We start from the raw sequence: 21059 nt of genomic DNA on the forward strand, positions 1-21059 counted from the left end.
TTCAGCCATGTTTTAGGAAGTGTATGTACACTCGTGTCCTATCCAGCCACATGGTGCACATAAACATAGCTCAAACACATCCCTGGGTGACGGTAACTGTCTAGGACTTAGCGACTTAGAGACCACTGAAAATGTCTGTGATACTGACATTACCTTCTTGTTCCTCTTCTCCAATGTCTATTACCCAGCCTAATGTTTCCTAAAGGAGGCAGCATATGCTTCAGGATATCTTTTGGAAGGATAACAACGTTTACACTCAACTAAGAACAAGGAGTGAATCCAAAATGAGCAAAAGCTAGGTACAACTTCTAAGATAGTCTCTCTATGAACAGGCAGAACTGCCATAAAGGATATTCACTGAGAAAAAGTTAATAAACAGGACATAGTCCATGTAGGACCCTATTTTAGGAAATCCTAAAATGATAGGCTTGCTAAAAGGAACAAGACCTAAACAAGATCTCTAAGTGGTCTAAATTCTCTACTAAAATACATAGCATGAGACCAAACAAGACTAGGCTGAGAGCAGACTATCTTCCCATCCACAAGGTCTATTACAGTAAGACAGGGACAAATAACCAGCCAGATGTAGAAGCACTGAGAACAGTGCAAGAAACACTCAAAGCATCCTGTTGGGCTCCTTGTCACCAGTCCGTCCTCTCTTCCAAACACTACCCACACTGACAATGGAGTTCTCTCTCTCTCTCTCTCTCTCTCTCTCTCTCTCTCTCTCTCTCTCTCTCTCTCTCTCTCTCTTTCCTTTTTTTTTTTTTTTCCTTTTTTTTTTTTCTCTTTTTGGTTTTTTGAGACAGGGTTTCTCTATGTAGCCCTGGCTATCCTGGAACTCACTTTGTAGATCAGGCTGGCCTCGAACTCAGAAATCCACCGGCTCTGCCTCCCAAGTGCTGGGATTAAAGGCGTGAGCCACCATGCACGGTTTGGAGTTCTCTTTCAAAGGAGTACCCCACCATAACCATAACAACAGTGATACCCTAAGTTCAAACTCCTTAGTCAAGCAATCTGCCATACTATGAGCAATCTGTTACTATGTCTTTCTCTGACCCACTCTTTACAGACCACCTGCTGCTCCTGCCACACACTCCTGCTCCCTGCACACCTACCTCTGACATGCATGCCTTCTCGTTCTACTCACAGCTCTATCACACTGGCTCCTTACAGCTCTTTTGCTTTCTTTTTATTTAAAGATAGCCTCTCAGCACCGGCTGACCAGGGACTTGCTATCTACACCAATCTGGCCTTTGCCTTTCAAGTTCTGGGTTTAAAGCACTATGCTCAGCCATATTTCTTTACATTTCTATTCTCCTGTACATATATAAGCAGTCTGCAAGTTGATTTTTATATTAAATCCAATATAAACATATATCGTAACAACTGAATATACAATATATGCCATTAACAACTTGTATACAGGTACATGTGTATAATATATATAAGGCAAACCAAATAGAATAAATCCTCTGCTGCTCTCAAAAAATGAACTATTATGGAAATGGCATGAAGGGAAGAAATCAGAAACCAGTTTTATCATTTTATGTTCAATAACTACAGAAGCTAGCTTATACAAAATGATCAGTTAAATTCTTTCTAAGGAAAATAATAAACAAAAGAACTAAGAAGATTGTAATTAAGACTTTGGCTCGCTTAACAAAAGTAATGAGCCAAATTAACTTTCTGATGTTACAAATAACACAGCCTCAGGTATTTAAGGCTAGCAATATAAATTAAGAAACATAGAATATATGAAAGGTCCATAGTGGTTAAATAATGAAACCTGAAATGTTTTCCATTATAAATACATCCTAATAGTAGGTATGTGAAAAATAAGTGACTTCAAATCATGAAGTACAGTAACAGGCATACAATTAATGTTTACTAAATGAGCAATTATACGCTTTAGGTAAAAAGCATAATTAACCCATTTATAGAATAAAATATAGTTGGATGAATCTCTTAACCAAGACCCAAAACACACTTTTTGAGAAGGCCCTCTAATCCAATCACATTAAAACTGCACCTGTCTGTATCTGTAGATACTGACTGGGAAATAATAGTCTACTACACAGATCCAAAGAAGTAGTCATATCCAAAAAATAATAGTAATAATAATTTAACCCATTTGAAAAGAAAAAAAAAAAAGAACAACCAAACAGAAAACCTAGGTGAAAGAACTATAATCTTTTTAGTTCTTTTACACACAAACACACGTGCGATCACACACACACACAGCAGAAACCCTGATGCATTATCAATTCTATTACAGAACACAATGCCTAGAAAAATTTCAAGTGAAGGAGGTTAACTCTACGGACACTAAACATAAACCCCAAGAACACAATGCAAAATAAGTAAGTAAATAATAAATAAAATTGGTGATCACAGAGTATGCAGCAAACTCTAGAAACCTTGTAAAACTATACTTTGTACATCCAGAGATATAAAAGAAAGTGGGTAAAATGTCTTGAAAAACATCCAAGGAAGCAATACACACTAAATACATAGCAGAGGGTATCTGGAAAAAGAACTGAGAATAGGATGAACAGTACATGCAAGTCTGTTCTTGGATTTATAACAATTTCTTATCAAAAAAAAGAGGGCTAGGGAGATGACTCAGTAGATAAAGTACACGCTGCCCAAGCCTGGTTCCCAGCACCCACATGAAAAAGCAAGGCAAACCCTGGTGCTGAGGGAGGCAAATCCCAGGGCTCTCTGTCCAGCCTGCCTAGCCAAAACAAGGAGCCCTAGGTTCAGTAAGAGACTGTCTCGAAAATTAAGATGAAGAGAAACAGAAAATACCCAACAATGACCGACCACTGACCTCCAAAGAGCACAGGCAAGGGAACGCACACACATGCACACACACAGACATTAACAAACACCAATACACAAAAAAATATAAAAACATTATCAAGATTTAACAACTCTGGAACCAGAGAAATAGTTCTGCAGTGAAAGTACCTGCCACAAAGCCAAAAAACCTAAATTAGATCCCTGGTCCCCACACAGTGAAAGGAGATAACTCCTGGAAGTTGTCCTGGAACCTATACACATAAGGTATGGCATGCATGAACATATACATATAATAAATGAATACATGTATTTATATTGTTCTGTACATTTCTACATAATCTAGATTTTTATTTTCAAGAGTATTCATAGGCCAAGAAAAACTTGACCATGGTGGTTTTAATAAGAATGATACTCTCTTTCCTACTCTTTCTTTCTCTCCTTGTGTGTACCCCCTTTTCTCTTTCTCTCTCCCTCCTTACCCACCCCTTCCCCATGGTGACTTCCCTGGCCTTGGTCCTTGGGGCCAATAAACTCATCCACCTGAGAACAGGTTCCCAACAAGCCTGTCTTTATTATAATCTTTTAAAAAAAAAATGGTCCCCATAGACTCATATATCTGAATGCTTTGTTATCAGGGAGTGGCACTATTTGATAAAGGATTAGGAGGTGTGGCCTTCTTGGAGGAAGTGTGTCACTGGGAAGTACAAAAGCCCATACCAGGACCAGTGTCTATCTCTTCTGTCTGTCTGTCTCTGTCTCTCTCTCTCTCTGTCTCTCTCTCTCTCTCTCTCTCTCTGCCTTCCTCTTCCTCTCCCTCTTTCCCTCTGTCCTCCTCTACCTCACCATAACAACAGACTAAACCTGTAAAAGTGTAAGCCAGCCCCAATTAAATGCTTTCCTTTGCGGGAGTTGTTGTGCTCATGATGTCTCTCCACAACAATTAAAACAGTGACTAAGACACTGATTGATCACCTATTAAAGTGCAGCTCGTAATCAGAGTTCAAAGGAGATAGTATGTTCCCATTCAACAAGGAAATGAAGCCACTCCCCTGGCCTGTGGGTCTAGCTGCAGATCAAAACACATCTGATAGGTGGGAAGAATCACCAACTTTGCAAAGTACTTATCGTTTTTTTAAAGAATTATTTGTTTATTTTATGTCTATGAATACATTGTTGCTCTCTTCAGACACACCAAAAGGGCATTAGATCTCATAGATGGTTGTTGAGTCACCATGCTGTTGCTGGGATTTGAACTCAGGACCTCTAGAAGAGCAATTAATGCTCTTAATCGCTGACCATCTCTCCAACCCACAAAGTACTAGTCTTAAGGACTATAACTAGCAATAAGAACAACAACAACAAATGGATGGAGAAAGGAAATGGCTCAGTGGTAGTAAGGACTTGTGGCTCTTGCAGAGGACTCAGATTTAGTTCCCAGCACTCAGTTCCAGGGAATCTGATGCCCTCTTCTGGCCTCCATGAACACTGCACACAAGTGGAATTCATTCATTCATTCATTCATTTAAGCAGAACCCTCATTACAGAAAGTAAAAATAAATAAATCTAAGAAAGAAAAAAAGAGCAAGCTGATGTTTCCTAACTCTGAGATGCTTAAGTTGAAAGCTTTAATTTAAATTATAAAAATTCAAACAAAAATTAACATTATATACAATGAAAATATTCAGAAAAAAATGCTCTTAAATAACTGGGATTAATGCAATCCTGACTTTAAATATTACTGTTTACTGAAGTAAAATACAATTCCCCAAAAAAATACCTTTTAAAATTCTGCTAGAAATCCGCAAATCTTAAATACTTTAGTTACAAATTCCTAAAATGTTTTCAGTGTGGTTTACGTAAATGACTTCATTTTTTTTTTTTTAGACAGGATCTGATGAGGGTGGCCTTAAACTCCGGACCCTCTTGTCCCCTCCCCCAGGCATGTGTCATCATATCTGATATAAACACTTTCTCTGTTTATTACGAATACTTGTAATCTTAGTACCTCCAGGTACAGCTCAATGGTACAACACTTGTCTAGCCTATCCATGAATTCAATACCTAGAACTATAAAAATATATTAATATATAAAAAGCACACTAACTCAGTGACAATTCTAACAATTGTATGAACTATAAGAGTACTTACATTGAACTTAATTATGTCATAGATCAAATATCTTGGGACGGCCTGTCCATTTACTTTGTCAATGATCATTTCCTTGAAAGAAACAAAGATGCATTTTTTTCATTTTATTAGAATATAATACACACAGAGAAAAGGTATAAAGCTTCAATATATGTTTTGATTAGATTTCAAAGTGCACACACTTATACTCATAAAATCAGTACGTTTTCACAATATCAAAAATCTTTACTATATATTTATAATATATGTTGTTATAATACATGATGTTACCTCCTTGTGTTTTGAGTTAGAGATTTGGAGTCAGAGTCTTGCTATGTAGCTCCTGGCTAGTCCCTAGCTATGTAGCTCCTAGCTCATGAGATAGCTAAGGCTAGTCAGGAACTCTCAGCAATCCTCCTGCCTCAACCTTAAAAGTGGTGGATTTATACACTTGCACCATCACAACCAGTTATATGTTCTTTATAGCTGAATGGCTACACTACATTCTCCTTTATGGTTATATTACTAGCAATATTATTAGCAATATTTAAAAGTAAACATTTTTAATTCTGAAATTCAGCATCATTTTGATAATTATGTTTAATCACTGTTTAAAATTGTTACATGATGATTAATTTAATCTTATAATAAATTTTCATACACAGATCACTTCATGAAATCCACCATAGTTATTGAAAAGTCAAAACAAATTCTGTATGAGGCACAGTGGAATGCAGGCCATCTCAGCATCTGGGGCAAAGGCAGGAAAGTGAGATTCACAGCCACCCACCACCTCAGGGCTATGATTACAGGTGTGTGCTACAATGCTGCAGTCATGCAGCAGTTTGGATGGAAGCAGGGCTTTGTTCATGATACCCAAGTACTCGACCAACTGAGCTACAGCTCCAGTCTCAAATTTGTTATTTTAACCTGTTTACTGAAATGTGTTTACTTAAACATTTCCATATGAATACCTTTATACAATAACAAGGTGGTACCATGATTTCATTTAATGCTTTTCAACAACTGTGACTAGAAAAAATAATTTTGCATAGCAGACAAAAAAAATTCTCACAAATCATGTTTTTAAAAATGAAGACACGTCCTACAAAAAGCAAGAAGGTAATCCCTCAACAAACCTAAAAGAAGACAGCCACAAGAATGGAATGCCAACTTTAACAACAAAATAATAGGAAGCAACAATTACTTTTCCTTAATATCTCTTAATATCAATGGACTCAATTCCCCAATAAAAAGACATAGACTAACAGAATGGATACACAAACAGGACCCAACATTTTGCTGCTTACAGGAAACCCATCTCAGGGAAAAAGACAGACACTACCTCAGAATGAAAGGCTGGAAAACAATTTTCCAAGCAAATGGTCTGAAGAAACAAGCTGGAGTAGCCATTCTAATATCTAATAAAATTGACTTCCAACCCAAAGTCATCAAAAAAGACAAGGAGGGGCACTTCATACTCATCAAAGGTAAAATCTTCCAAGAGGAACTCTCAATTCTGAATAACTACGCTCCAAATACAAGAGCAGCCACATTCATTAAAGAAACTTTAGTAAAGCTTAAAGCACACATTGCACCTCACACAATAATAGTGGGAGACTTCAACACACCACTTTCACCAATGGACAGATCATGGAAACAGAAACTAAACAGGGACACAGTGAAACTAACAGAAGTTATGAAACAAATGGACTTAACAGATATCTACAGAACATTTTATCCTAAAACAAAAAGATATACCTTCTTCTCAGCACCTCATGGTACCTTCTCCAAAATTGACCACATAACTGGTCACAAAACAAGCCTCAACAGATACAAAAATATTGAAATTGTCCCATGCATCTTATCAGATCACCATGGATTAAGGCTGATCTTCAATAACAACATAAATAATAGAAAGCCAACATTCACGTGGAAACTGAACAACACTATTCTCAATGATACCTTGGTCAAGGATGGAATAAAGAAAGAAATTAAAGACTTTTTAGAGTTCAATGAAAATGAAGCCACAACATACCCAAACTTATGGGACACAATGAAAGCATTTCTAAGAGGGAAACTCATAAGAGGGAAACTCATAGCTCTGAGTGCCTCCAAAAAGAAACTAGAGAGAACACACAATAACAGCTTGACTACACACCTAAAAGCTCTAGAACAAAAGGAAGCAAATTCACCCAAGAGGAGTAGAAGACAGGAAATAATCAAACTCAGGGGCGAAATCAACCAAGTGGAAACAAGAACTATTCAAAGAATCAACCAAACGAGGAGCTGGTTCTTTGAGAAAATCAACAAGATAGATAAACCCTTAGCCAGACTCACTAGAGGGCACAGAGAAAGCATCCTAATTAACAAAATCAGAAATGAAAAGGGAGACATAACAACAGATCCTGAAGAAATCCAAAACACCATCAGATCCTTCTACAAAAGGCTATACTCAACAAAACTGGAGAACCTGGATGAAATGGACAAGTTTCTAGACAGACACCAAGTACCAAAGTTAAATCAAGATCAGGTTAATGATTTAAACAGTCCTATATCCCCTAAAGAAATAGAAACAGTCATTAATAGTCTCCCAACCAAAAAAAGCCCAAGACCAGATGGGTTTAGTGCAGAGTTCTATCAGACCTTCAAAGAAGATCTAATCCCAGTTCTTCACAAACTATTCCACAAAATAGAAACAGAAGGTACTCTACCCAACTCATTCTATGAAGCCACAATTACTCTGATACCTAAACCACAGAAAGATCCAAAGAGATAGAGAACTTCAGACCAATTTCCCTTATGAATATCAATGCAAAAATCCTCAATAAAGTTCTCGCTAACCGAGTCCAAGAATACATCAAAACAATCATCCATCCTGACCAAGTAGGTTTCATTCCCAGGGATGCAGGGATGGTTCAATATATGGAAATCCATCAACGTAATCCAGTATATAAACAAAATCAAGGACAAAAAAACACATGATCATCTCGTTAGATGCGGAGAAAGCATTTGACAAAATCCAAAACCCATTCATGATAAGTCTTGGAAAGGTCAGGAATTCAAGGCCCATACCTAAACATGATAAAAGCAATCTACAGCAAACCAGTAGCCAACATCAAAGTAAATGGTGAGAAGCTGGAAGCAATCCCACTAAAATCAGGGACTAGACAAGGCTGCCCACTTTCTCCCTACCTATTCAATATTGTACTTGGAGTCCTAGCCAGAGCAATTCGACAAAAGGAGATCAAGTGGATACAAATTGGAAAGGAAGAAGTCAAAATATCACTTTTTGCAGATGATATGATAGTATATATAAGTGACTCTAAAAATTCCACCAGAGAACTCCTAAGCCTGATAAACAGCTTCGATGAAGTAGCTGGATATAAAATTAACTCAAGCAAGTCAATGGCCTTTCTATACACAAAGGATAAACAGGCTGAGAAAGAAATTAGGGAAACAACAGCCTTCTCAATAGTCACAAACAATATAAAATACCTTGGCGTGACTCAGCAGGACAGCTGAACACACAGATTCTGAGTAGTTGCAACAATATGCAGGAGACCTGTACAAAACCAAACCAGACCAAATCCCAGCATGGAAAAGGAGCCAGCATGAAATTCCACCCCTAAACCATGGAGCTGTTGGCAAATATTAGAATCCAGGACAGGAAGATTTATCTTCTCAGCATACAGCAACTTTAAACAGTGATTAAACATAATTATCAAAATGATTCTCAATTTCAGAATTTAAAAATGTTTACTTTTAAATATTGCTAGTAATATTGCTAGTAATCTAAACATAAAGGAGAATGTAGTGTAGCCATTCAGCTATAAAGAAGATGTAGGTCCTGGAAAGTAACAGCACCTTAGTAGAAAACCACGCATCCAAGAATAACAAAAATATCTTAATGGGTTTTTTAAAAAGACACATAAAGTTGGATAGGTAAAGAAAGGAAACAGATTGGAGAAGAGGGTGATTGTGACAAAACATCTTGTGTGAAATTCTCAAAGAAATAATAAAAATAAAAAATAAACCCTCTGGTTCACCAAAAGAATCTTAAAATTTAGCTCTGGAAAAAAGTTCCAAATAAATTAAGCAGATTCCAGAATACAGTTTTAAAACCTTAAATGAACACACTACCGGGTGTGGTAGTATATGTATGTCTATTATGCTAGAAATTCAAGAGTAGAAGGATATAAGTAAATAAGGCAGGAAATGAGGAAGAGGACAGGGGAAATGAATAGGAATAGAAAAAGATGACTACTCCTTTCCAACAAGGTAAAACTTAAATATCTAACATCCAATCAGGCATGCAACATGAACCTAATAGATCAGACTCAAAGCTGGCAGAGGTATTAAAGTTAGGTCAGAACCGTAAGTCAGCTTCACTCATGAATAACTGATTTTGTTGTTTAAGATCAGAAAGATAAACACAGAAGACAAAGAATCAGAGATTTTTTTCGACAGTACAAAAATATGGTTAGGATTAATAGCAACTTGAAGAAAATTCACTAAACTTGAAAACATAGGAAGAGACAACACACAAGAAGCAGAGGCAGGCAGCTCTCTGAGTCTGATGCAAGCCATGGCGATGTAGTGAGGAAGGGTAAAAGAAAATAAATGAAGAGAAACTACTGAGAGAAAACATTAAAGAAAAAAGCATGAGTGACTGTCTAGAGGAGGATGGTAGCAACAATAATGAACATTTCTACATCTGAAGTGAAAATGATAAATTTACAAATAAAAGAAGCTCAATGACTCCCAGGTACAAGAACTCTAAAGGAAGCCCCACCCACAGCACATCGACTGCAAGCCTCTCAAGAAGCCTGGAGAAAAGCCTCCCCAGGACTCAGTTTCATGCTCCACCAAGAATTCATTAAAGGACGAGGGAGAGAAAGCTCAGCTGTGAAAGCCTGCACTGCTGTAGTAGCACCATGTAAGCCTGTGTAGAGCTGTCAGCAACTCTAGTTCCGGGGAATCTGACACCTTCCTATGGACTTGTGTGCACACACCCTCACACACATGTGCATATGCTTTTTTAATATTTGAAATAAAAAATACTGTCCAGAAATCACACTGTTATCTTTTGGACTGATTGCTGCAGTGCAGAAATCAGAGCATAAATCTTTCATGACGCTTCCACACCCCCAACATGCCAGTATGTTGATCTTCCTATTTTCTGTATTCAAAGTCCCAAGGCATCCAACATCTCTGCCTATTCATTCATATTTTCAGCACAAAAACTATGAATTAGGCATAACTCTAAGTTATAAAAGGATAAACGTGCAGCCACGCCCTTCGAGAGCCTTTGGAGTGTCAGTAGGGGAACTCAAACGCTAGATGTGACTAACTAGAGCCACTGAAGAAGAGGGATGGCTATTATTACAATGACAGGGATATTTTTTCTTCAAGCCACTACGTGAGAGTGAAACACGTTGTAAATATTAAATAATAATAGGTATATACCTGTACCATCACAGCCCAAATAAGACATATAGTATAAGTCTAAGAAAAGGAAAAGCTATTTTTATTTGGCAAACAAGAGGAAATTTAATAATGAGGCACACAGTCATAAGGTGAAACCTAAAAGATGCTGTTAAAAAGGTATCTCCTAGAGCCGGGCGTGGTTAATCCCAGCACTCGGGAGGCAGAGGCAGGTGAATTTCTGAGTTTGAGGCCAGCCTGGTCTACAGAGTGAGTTCCAGGACAGCCAGGGCTACACAGAGAAACCCTGTCTCGAAAAAACCAAAAAAACAAACAACAAAAAAAAATCTCCTAGAAAAACAGTGGATAAGCTAAATGACATAAGACATGAAACTGATTTTTGGCCTTCACAAGACATCAGGTGTCTTACTCTCAGACTCAGTCACTTAAGATATATATGGGCTCTCACTGAACCTGTAGCTAGGGGAGCTGCCAGCAAGCAAGCCTGTGAGCCTTTCATCTCTGCCCACCACAGCCCTAGAGCTACAAGCACTTAGCCACAGCTAGGTTCACATGGGTGCGTGGGATACACACTCAGGTCCTCATTCCTGCACAGAAGTTCTCTTCTCATTGAACCATCTCTCTATTCCCCACATCTGCCATCGTTAATCCAAACCCTACATAAGGTAGATCTACTCCACATCATCAGATGAGAGTCATTTCTCCTCCAAATGACCTTCGGACTTCTCTTAAATATACCTTAGGGCTACTGTTTTATTTAAAGGCTGTTATCAATCTTTCTCTATCCTTCCCAATAAATAGTTTCCACAGAGAAGAGGCTTCCACACTCGATAAACAATGCCTGCACTCATAACTGATACTCAACAAATATTAGTTGCCTGTAAATACCCACACCTATAAGAAACGCACTTACGTAAAAGCATTTCACCTTCTTTACCCTGCATTGCCCTGTGCTGATATGGCAGGAAGATCAGCCATGAGAAACCATAGCAACCACGAAAATGAGTGGTCTGAAGATAAGCCTCACAGAATTCTTCTGAAGAAAAAAATGTAAGTTTACTGCTATCTAGACTAGCATAGTGTATCTATTCTAACTTTAATACGTACAGTTGGTTCACTCAAAAGACAATTAGTAAAATCTCAGACGCAAACATCAGAGCATGCAAGAAAGCTGGGTAGACACACTTAGCTTGTCAGGCCCCGTACTAAACTCACAGGATTTAAGAATTATAAAACAATCCCTAGAAAAACAAAAATAAATGAAATAAGCAACTGTCGATGCCTACTATAGTAGTATACACTGAATCTCAGCACTTAGGAAATAGAGGCAGGATCTTAGATTTGAGGACAGCCAGGGCTACAGACCCTGTGAAAGAAAGGAAGGGAAGAACAGAGGAAGGGAGAAAGGGAGGAGATGTTGAGGTAATGATGGACTCCAGCACACAAACACTTACTGTCAACCACAAGTGGAAACAGATTAGCTAAGTAGTACTGAAGCATGTCTAGACATTAAAAAATAAGAAAATAGCACCTGTACCTTAACACTTCTATCAAGGTACATACCGGCACTATTTGCATACAGATTGCATAATTGAGCTGGGTGAAATATTCAAATATATAAATAAAGCACTAAAAAAAATATAGGGATTATGATCATCATGAGGTGAATAGTGTTTTAAAATGTCACAAAGCCAAAGAGTGAGCACCAAGATGTTTATATTTGACCTACATATTTAAACTTTGTATAGTAGATGAAATGACGAAAAAAAAAGAAAAGAAAAATATTTTTGAACATATGTAACATGCCCCAGTAAGACAAAAGACCTCATAAGCCAACAGGAAAAAGATGAACGCCAAAAAGGAAAGTGTAGAGAAGTCCTGAGCTCTTAGAAACAAAATAGTAACTTGTGAAGGAGATGTTAGGCCTCATAACTACTCCCATAAACAAGGGCTAAGTGCCCGATGCTATCACCTTACAAGCTTTCCCATCTCAGCACAGAGGAGAAAACTGAGTGCACTGTGTAAGGCCATCAGGGGATGGCTGATGGGGCCAGTGAAGCACCTGCAGTTGCCATCCATACTATTCCTTAAACAATGAAGTCACTGACCCTCAGTCAGTGAGAAAATAACAAAGCTGGACAACCTGAATTCAATCTCCAGGACCCACCTGCAAGGAGATAACCAACTCCAAGCTGTCCTCTGACTTCCATTCACAAGCCATGCATGGAATGTATGTACCTACACACACACATTTTTTTAAATGTACTATAAAAAAGAAAATTTTAGCATAAAACTGTATAATTTTAAATACATAGGATGTACATTTAAGTTATGCTTAGAAAAGTATCTTAAAAAAAAAAAAAAAAAAACTGCCACCGAAAGAGAACTAGCCAAAGAAATTACATCATCATTTTTCCACTTGTCTAATGAAAATCACTTGGTCACTTATATAGATACTTTCACTTTTGGAGACTGCAATTCAAGAGATGTTTGGTTTGCTTTACTATATTTTGTTTAATTATACGGGTGGGTATATATGCATGTGTGTGTGTTTAATTATATTCCCTTATGTATGATGTATGGGGAGGATTATATACAAGCTGTAGCATGTATACAGAGCTCAGAAGACAAACTGCAGGAGTCAGTTTCCTCCAACCAGGTGGCTCTCTAGGACAGAACTCAAGTCATCCAACTTGGCAGCAAGAGCCTTTATCCACTGAGCAAAGTCAACAACAATCCTGGCTTTGATATTCTGGGGTAGGTTCACTATGTAATCCAGGTTGGTCTTGAACTTAACATTCTCCTGCCTCAACTTGCTGGGTCCTGGGATTGCAGGTACCTACACCATACCTAGCTGGAAAAGCTCATAGACTTTGTTGCTATACCTGTTATTTACATAATGAACAAATATACTAACATATGTACAAGATTTAAATATTGTTATAGGCGAGCCTATTGTAACCACTTAAAAAAAAACATACAAATCTCGCCAGGCAGTGGTGGTGCACACCTTTAATCCTAGCACTTAGGAGGCAGAGACAGGCAGATTTCTGAGTTCAAAGCCAGCCTGGTCTATGAGTGAGTTCCAGGACAGCCAGGGCTACACAGAGAAACCCTGTCTTGAAAAACAAAACAAAAACAAAAACAAACAAATAAATAAATAAATAAAAATACAAACCTCAATCAATAAATTATCAAATAAATAAATTTATAGGGATATTTTTTAATTAAACCTAGGATTTTCCAATGATTCTTTATTAGTTCTTTCCTTAACAGGTACTTTGTATTTTAATTTTCTGTTTATTATCACTGTGTATGTGCATGAGGTGCATGTGTGGAGGTGTGAGGACAGCTCTGTGGATTAGGTTCTTTTCTTCCACCTTACGTGCTTCCTAGGGATTGAGTTCAGGTGACCAGTCCTGCACAGAAAGGACATGCCCACTTAGCCATCTTGCCACCATTTAAATAGTTTTTAAGCCTGTAATTTCTGTCCTCAAAACAGTTTGGAGTGGCTGAAAAGATTTCAGGAGCAGAGCCCTGAATTGACTCCCAGCACTCAACATGGTACTTCACAATTGCCTGTGACTTCAGTCCCAGGAAATCCAAAAACAGTGAAAGTCCAAGATTATGGTATTTATACATATAGATACATCACTCAGACATTTATATCAAATAGTAAGTCTAAAACTGCTAAGTGGAAGTTGCTTTTAAAGCAAGTACAGCTTTCAGGTCTTTCCGCTACTGAAGAGATCAGGAATGACTTGACCAGAGCACTCCTCAGCCAGGCTGAAGGTTCTGTGAATATTCAAATCCTGAGACTACAACAGGCCCCTGTGGTAGTACACATGCAGACCACCACTTAAGTAGCAGGAGCAGAGTTCCTGAATTCAAGATCAGCCTAGACTACTAGACGATCTATAAAAGCCTATCTAAAACAGGAAAAACAGAAAAAGAAAAAGAAACTTCGGTTCTCAAAGTAGATGTTACTGACAAATGTGCTGTATTTTTCAACACTGAATACCCTGTTCTGAGCAAAGTCCACAGTGACAGCCATCAAACAGGGGCGTAAGTTATTCCAACATTAGGAGTTTCAATTATATTTTTTATTAGTTTTTTTCTTAGATTGTTTGGTTTGATTTTTTTTTTTTTCAGAGACAGTCTTTTACTATGAGCCCAGGCTGGCCCTGAACTTGCTCTTTTCCGGTCTCGGCTTCTCAGTGTTGAGATTAAAACATATACCACTATGCTCAGCTCTTACTAGACGTTTTGTAGTATTCTACATTTATTTTTATTTAAAAGAGCCCTTTTCTGTTAGAAATGAATAGGGGAAAGCTATTTTGAGGAATGAAGTTAAAAAGCCACTTCATAATTATTAAAAATAAGTAACTACTTTTCAATAATAAAAAGATTTAATTTTGTTCCCTTATGATTTATTTAACTCATTTCCCATATCATGAACAATTTTTTCTACTAAAGAAAATATATGAAAAATGCTGTTTGGACTCAAGGATAAATATTTGGAGTTTGTTTGTTTTGTTTTTGAGACATAATTTCATTATGCTAGCCCTGGATGGCCTTGAACTTGCTGCAAACCTTCTGCTCTGCCTCTCCAATGTACTGCCATTCTCAGCTAGATTCCCCCGTTGAAGAGAAATTAATTCAATGTAAGTATAGGTAACACTAATAATGAGTGCACTACTTAATTTTTTTAAATATACATAAATAAATTACTTACCCCATCCAAAAGAGTATTTGATAAATGCATGCGAAGATCTTTACGAAATGGAAATTCCAGATTTGAAACATGAAAAACGGAATTATCTCTGTCAATCATAAAAACTTCATTTGTGCCATCAATCAACATCATGTAACTGCAATAAAACATGAAAAGGTAGCATTAACATTCGGTATCAGAGACAGACTGATTACATTGGCTGACCTGTTTCCTCTCAACTGGCAACATTTTCATGGAATGATACTACAGTCCCTCTCTCAATCATACAAATTAAAACATCACAACTTTCTTTTTTTTAGGAAACATAAAAATAGGAAACTTGATTATTATAAGCACAATATGATGTATGTTAAGAAAAATGTTTTTGTAATCTTGATTAGATTCTATATCAAAGTATTTCAAAATGTGATATATATGTGGTATATTTTATACACTAAACATGACACTTTCCATATCAAAGGTGAATAAACACTGAGCTTAAACTATTCAATGCTCTTTTTACCACACCAACTGCACAAGTACTTCTCTTTCAATCGACTATGGTAAAGTAAAATATCAGTATGTCAGAATTCTTATTTATAAGTACAAATTTTAAGTATTTTGAACACCGCTACGAGAATTTTCATTGGTCTTTATTCCCAACATGCAGAAATTTATGCACTTAACAAAGTAGTCATTCTCCAGAAATCAAGTTACACGTATAGTATCTGCAAGCTAATAAGAATTTGGGGTTGTTGGTTTTGTTTTTAAGACAGGATCTCATTGTGTTCACATGCGATGGTGGTACACGCCTTTAGTCCCAGCAGCAGAGGCAAGTGGATTGCTGTGTTCAGGGCCAACCTGGTCTATAGAGAAAGTTCAAGGGCAGCCCAAGCTACATATTAAGATCCTGTTGAGGATCCCACCTTGGCAGTGAAAATTGTCTCTCTTTACAAAAGAAAACTGGTGGGGAGCCGAGGAAACACCTCTGTCAGTGAAGTGCTGGCTGTGCAAGCACGAGTACCTGACCGTGATCTGTGGTTCCTGTGGGAACTGGACTGAGAATGGACCCCCACAGGCTCACATCTGAATACTGGATCCCAGTTGGTGGGACTCTTAGGCAAGGATGAGAAGGGGTAGCCTTGTTGGAGGAGGTGTATCACTGAAGGTGGGGCTTTGAAGTTTCTTTCCTTTTTTTTTTTTTTTTTTTTAAGATTTATTTATTTTATGCATGAGTACACTGTAGCTGTAGGCTTCAAAGGATAGAATTTACTACAAATAATTGGTCATGTGAAAACAGCTCTATCTAGAGAGATAACAAGAAGTTATTTAGTAATTAGTATTCAGGAATTCCTCTAAACTTGGGTTTTGAAACAAATTGCTGAAGTACAATATTTGGCCTCAATTCTAGTCATTCTGGATGATACATCCTTCTATGTGATACTTACAGGAAGAAATGAGCAGGGCTAAGAATACACATCAGTGGTAGAGCACTTTATTAGCATATGCAAGACCCACATTCAGACCACAGCACCAAAGTAAATAATGAGTTGTCTCATATTTGGGGACAAAGGTTAAAGACTATAGAAAGTACTTTCATAGCACTCCGAAGACCATGAGAGTAAACCAGATTATTTTTGAAAGAGACAACTACCTCACACTTTACTAGATATAGGCCTAGTACCTAACTAGAGATCTACTATCAACAACCATGAACCACTAGTATAATATAATTTCTCTTTAGAAAATTATCTCAATTGGAAATCTAATCTTAAAAATTACTCATGTCCATATATTCATTAAGACACAAATTTCACTGAATCATTTTGTCTTATTCTCATGCTTCATTTGTTTGTTTGCATTCTTACAGATCTTGGTATGTAGCCCTGGCCTCAGGCTCAAGACTCCCAAACGGCACAGCACTAGAAGCTTCCCCAGCCCAGGTCTGGGACCACACACATAAATCGCCACGTCTAGATTTGTAGTGTTCCTTCTATAAAGGAATTATAGATTACAGAAATGCCATGATCACAAAATGCCTTACTGTAAATGCAACTTTCCAGCTAACAGAGAAACAATCCAGTTTTATCTTTCTCATCACTGAGATTATACAGTCGAGTAAAATCCCCCAAAAGCTGCATTAGTAAAATTTAGGAAGTACATAGAGAAAAGGATGACAAAGTTGTGAGCAAGAGCACACTGGCATCTTAGTTCACATTCCTACTGCTACTTTAAACAGAAAATAATGCTGATTATGACTTACTTACCAATTCATAATTCTGATGAAATATTTACATTTCAAAGATTTATCTTAGACTTTGAAAGCAGAGATCTCTTTCCTTGTCTTTACAGACCAGGTCCATTCAAACACACGCAGGACACTCAACAAATGTTTAAGCAAGATTAGGTACAAGGAAGCTTGTCACACTATTTTGTAACAATGAAAACCCAAGTATCTATAACAGAGCAGACTAAATACTACATATCCAGAGAAAAGTATATTATCCCACTATTTTAAAACACAAAAATATCCATTAATATGGAAACTCCATCTCTGACCACCTCTTTTGTAAAACTATACCTCCTTAACCCAAATGTTTTTAGATTCTTTCCAACTGCTAAAACAAACTGAAACTTTTTAAAAATATTTCATTCATTAATTTATTAAGTATACAGCATTCTGCCTGCATGTATGCCTGCAGGCCAGAAGAGGGTACCAGATCTTATTATAGACAGTTGTGAGCCATCATCTGGTTACTGGGGATTGAACTCAGGACCTCTGAAGAGCAGCTAGTATTCTTAATCTCTGAGCCATTTTTCCAGCCCCCAACTAACTGAAACTTTAAAGCACATTTTATATATTGTTTAAATTCCTTCCTCCTCATTCCCTTTACTGAGCTCCCATCCATGAACCAAAATTAGCAATAGATATGCATCAAACCAAATTACAAGTCCTAAGAGCTAAAGAGAGTGGCATTCCATTATCCCCACCCAGGAACTAGAACTTCTGAGGGGAGTACAAGATTCGTGATAAAGTTGTCAAAAACATCTTCTTAAGATTAGTTCTCACAAGGGGCATCCAAGACACTCCTTTAGATACATTAAGTCAAAATTGACTTCCACCATCAAGAATGCTACTAAGTATGCACACCCAATACTAGTTTTCTGGGTTTGTGGTTTTTTTCCTAATCTCTTGAGCTGAGTGCAAATTAAATATGTCTATGATATAACAGCAGTGTTATGTCCCTGGCATACCCTTGATACCAAGGGTTGCATAATACTAGCTATTTATATAGAATAACCTTGTACCAAGAGGCAAGACACCTACATCTCTCATCCTTTGCAGAGACACATGCAGAAGGCTGAGTTAACCTTCCCTGTGGATCATTTCCCTCACAAGACTCCATTACCTAACCAATGCTACCCTTCTACTCTCGTCTAATACCAGGGAACTTGCAAACATCTTAAAAGACAATGCAGAGTTTAGAGTCACTTCACAAAGGACAATGTAGAAGCTTTCCTGACCTAACAAACGCTACTCAGGTCTACACATTACTCGCCAACACACTTCTCACACTTTGTTCTAAAAATAATACAACTGACTTGCCAGCTTGAGTTTCCATCCTTCCCCATGGGATGGATGCACACTGAACCCTGTGTCTCCCTGATCACTTCTTTACAAAACTATACCATGTCCTCTTTAACCCAAACATTTTTAGATTCTTCACAACTTTCAATAGAAACTAAAACTTTGAACATAATTTATATATTTTTAAAAGTCCTTTCCCCTCAATCCCTTTACTTAGATCATCCAGGAGTGTCACATCACACAAAATTACAAGTTCTAAGATTCTATACAGGTCCTACAGCCTCCACAGGGAGTGGCTATCTCCTCACCTCCTAAAACCACATTGCTCAAGGAGTTTCTAAACTATCCAATATAGTTTTTATAAACTTACAATGCTGTAATTATACTGTTTAATTAATAGTGCAATTACAGTAAGTTTCATTATCTTTGTGTCAGATATATAAACTAGGTAATTTAGCTATCTTAGGAATTAAGTAAAATTCATTGGCTAATTTGAGAATCAAATCACTACTTATGCTAAAATTCTATAAAATACAATTTAAATTAAAGGAACCACAGGAAAAGAAACGAAGATAATTCAAATTCTTGTTTCAGACATTTCCACAACAAAAGAAACAAGTTGATAAAAACATGATCCAACAGATTAGTTTAAAATCAAACCTACTACTGTGTTTACCTGGCTCATATGACGTTTCAACACCTTACAGGAATAACTACTGGGAGAGAAGCCCATCATTTAAACGCCTAAGAATTCAAAACTTAATATTGAGGTCTTTGTTTTTACAACATACACATTACACTAACACGGCAGTCTAACCCTGCTCCACCTCCCAGCCCCCTCCTCATGTTCCAGAAGAGGGATGAGCATCTTGCTCTATTACTCTATCTTACTCCCTTGAGACACGCAGGGTCTCTTTGAACCTGGACCTAGGCCAGCAGCCAAATAGCAGTCCTCCAGTCTCTGGCCCTCACTCCATGAGTTGCAGTTACAGGTGCTTTCAGCCATACCCAGCTTTTTACCTGAGAGCTGGGATCCAAACTCAGGATTCCATGTTTGTGCAAATGAGATGTCTCTCACCTCTCCAGCCCAAGCATTTTTTTATTACTGCCATTAACACTGATAAAGCCAGCACTTAGCTAGCCAAGTGTCACTGAACATTATTAAAACACTCTAACACGACAGGTTCTTTAATGCTGGTGTACTGAGTCTACACATAAAGCAGGAGACTTTACAAGGATGAGCTTTTCTTGAAGCCTCAAATCACATTTTTAGTCATGAATCAGATGTGATTAAGGCATTGTGGTCTTAAATTCACTTCAGGCAATCACTTCAGGTTATTACAGGATGACTTGCATGCACACCATGATTATACAGACAACATGTATTATTTAACTGCAAACTGTGAAGCCCATTACTTCCTTAATAATAGAAATATCAATTCTTTCTAAACAATCTCTTCTCTTAGAATGAATTGTATACTAAATGGAAGGCCAGCAGCAGTTAGCCAAATTGCCAGTACTTTGATTCTTCCAAGTAAACAAATCATTTTTACTTTATATATTGTTTATACTACAAATGCCCTACTACATCTTGGTAAATTTTGTCTATGGAAAAGTCATTAGGCAAAAGAGTAACTTTTTTTAAAGATTTATTTATTTATTTTATACTATGTATAAGTACACTATTACATACATATAAGTAGCTGTCTTCAGACACACCAGAAAAAGGGCATCAGTTGACATTATAGATGGCTGTGAGCCGCCATGTGGGTACTGGGAATTGAACTCAGGACCTCTGGAAAAGCAATCAGTGCTCTTAACCACTGAGCCATCTCTCCAGCCCCAAGAGTAACTTTTGTTTGAATTTTAATTGATTTACAACTAGATAGTAAAGAACTCAAGATGCTAACAATAAACAGCTAAATCCCCAAATACTCTCAAATGCCATGAGTATCCTATCCAAAAAAAAAAAAAAGGACTCATGGTTCCAGCCATATATCTAGCCTTGTGGGACATCAATGAGGATAGGCCCTTGGTTCTGTGAAGGCTCAATGCCCCAGTGTATAGGAATGCCAGGACAGGGAAGCAGGAGTGGGTGGGTTAGTGAGCAGAGGATGGGATGGGGGGATGGTGGGGGTTGGGAGGGGAAATGAGAAAAGGTGATAACATTTAAAATGTAAATAAAGAAAATATCTAATAAAAAAAAAAGAAAAGAAATTGATCATTTTCAAAATTATAGAAGCTTCTATTTCAAGAAATTCCTACAAGAAAAAAAATTAGACTTCTACAAAGCATAAGCATAAAACTAACTCTCTAACTCTCTCTCTCTCTCTCTTTCACACATACACACACACACACACACACACACACACACAC

At 37.4% G+C, this 21059-nt stretch overlaps 1 protein-coding gene across 3 annotated transcripts in view; it reads right to left on the minus strand.

Annotated features, from left to right (window-relative positions):
• Positions 1 to 21059, minus strand: part of Rngtt (RNA guanylyltransferase and 5'-phosphatase) — a 193107-nt gene that overhangs the window by 130376 nt on the left and 41672 nt on the right. For all 3 annotated transcript variants that reach the window (XM_021159529.3, XM_021159528.3, XM_085839440.1), the window contains exons 9-10: positions 15116 to 15251; positions 4954 to 5025 (exon numbers count right to left, since the gene is read on the minus strand). In XM_021159529.3, the coding sequence (XP_021015188.1) occupies positions 4954 to 5025; positions 15116 to 15251 (208 nt within the window). The remainder of the gene's footprint in view (positions 1 to 4953; positions 5026 to 15115; positions 15252 to 21059) is intronic.

The sequence above is a fragment of the Mus caroli genome, unplaced genomic scaffold (genome assembly GCF_978045245.1).
Source record: "Mus caroli unplaced genomic scaffold, Mus_caroli_1 scaffold_6, whole genome shotgun sequence".
Classification (NCBI taxonomy): Eukaryota; Metazoa; Chordata; class Mammalia; order Rodentia; family Muridae; genus Mus; species Mus caroli.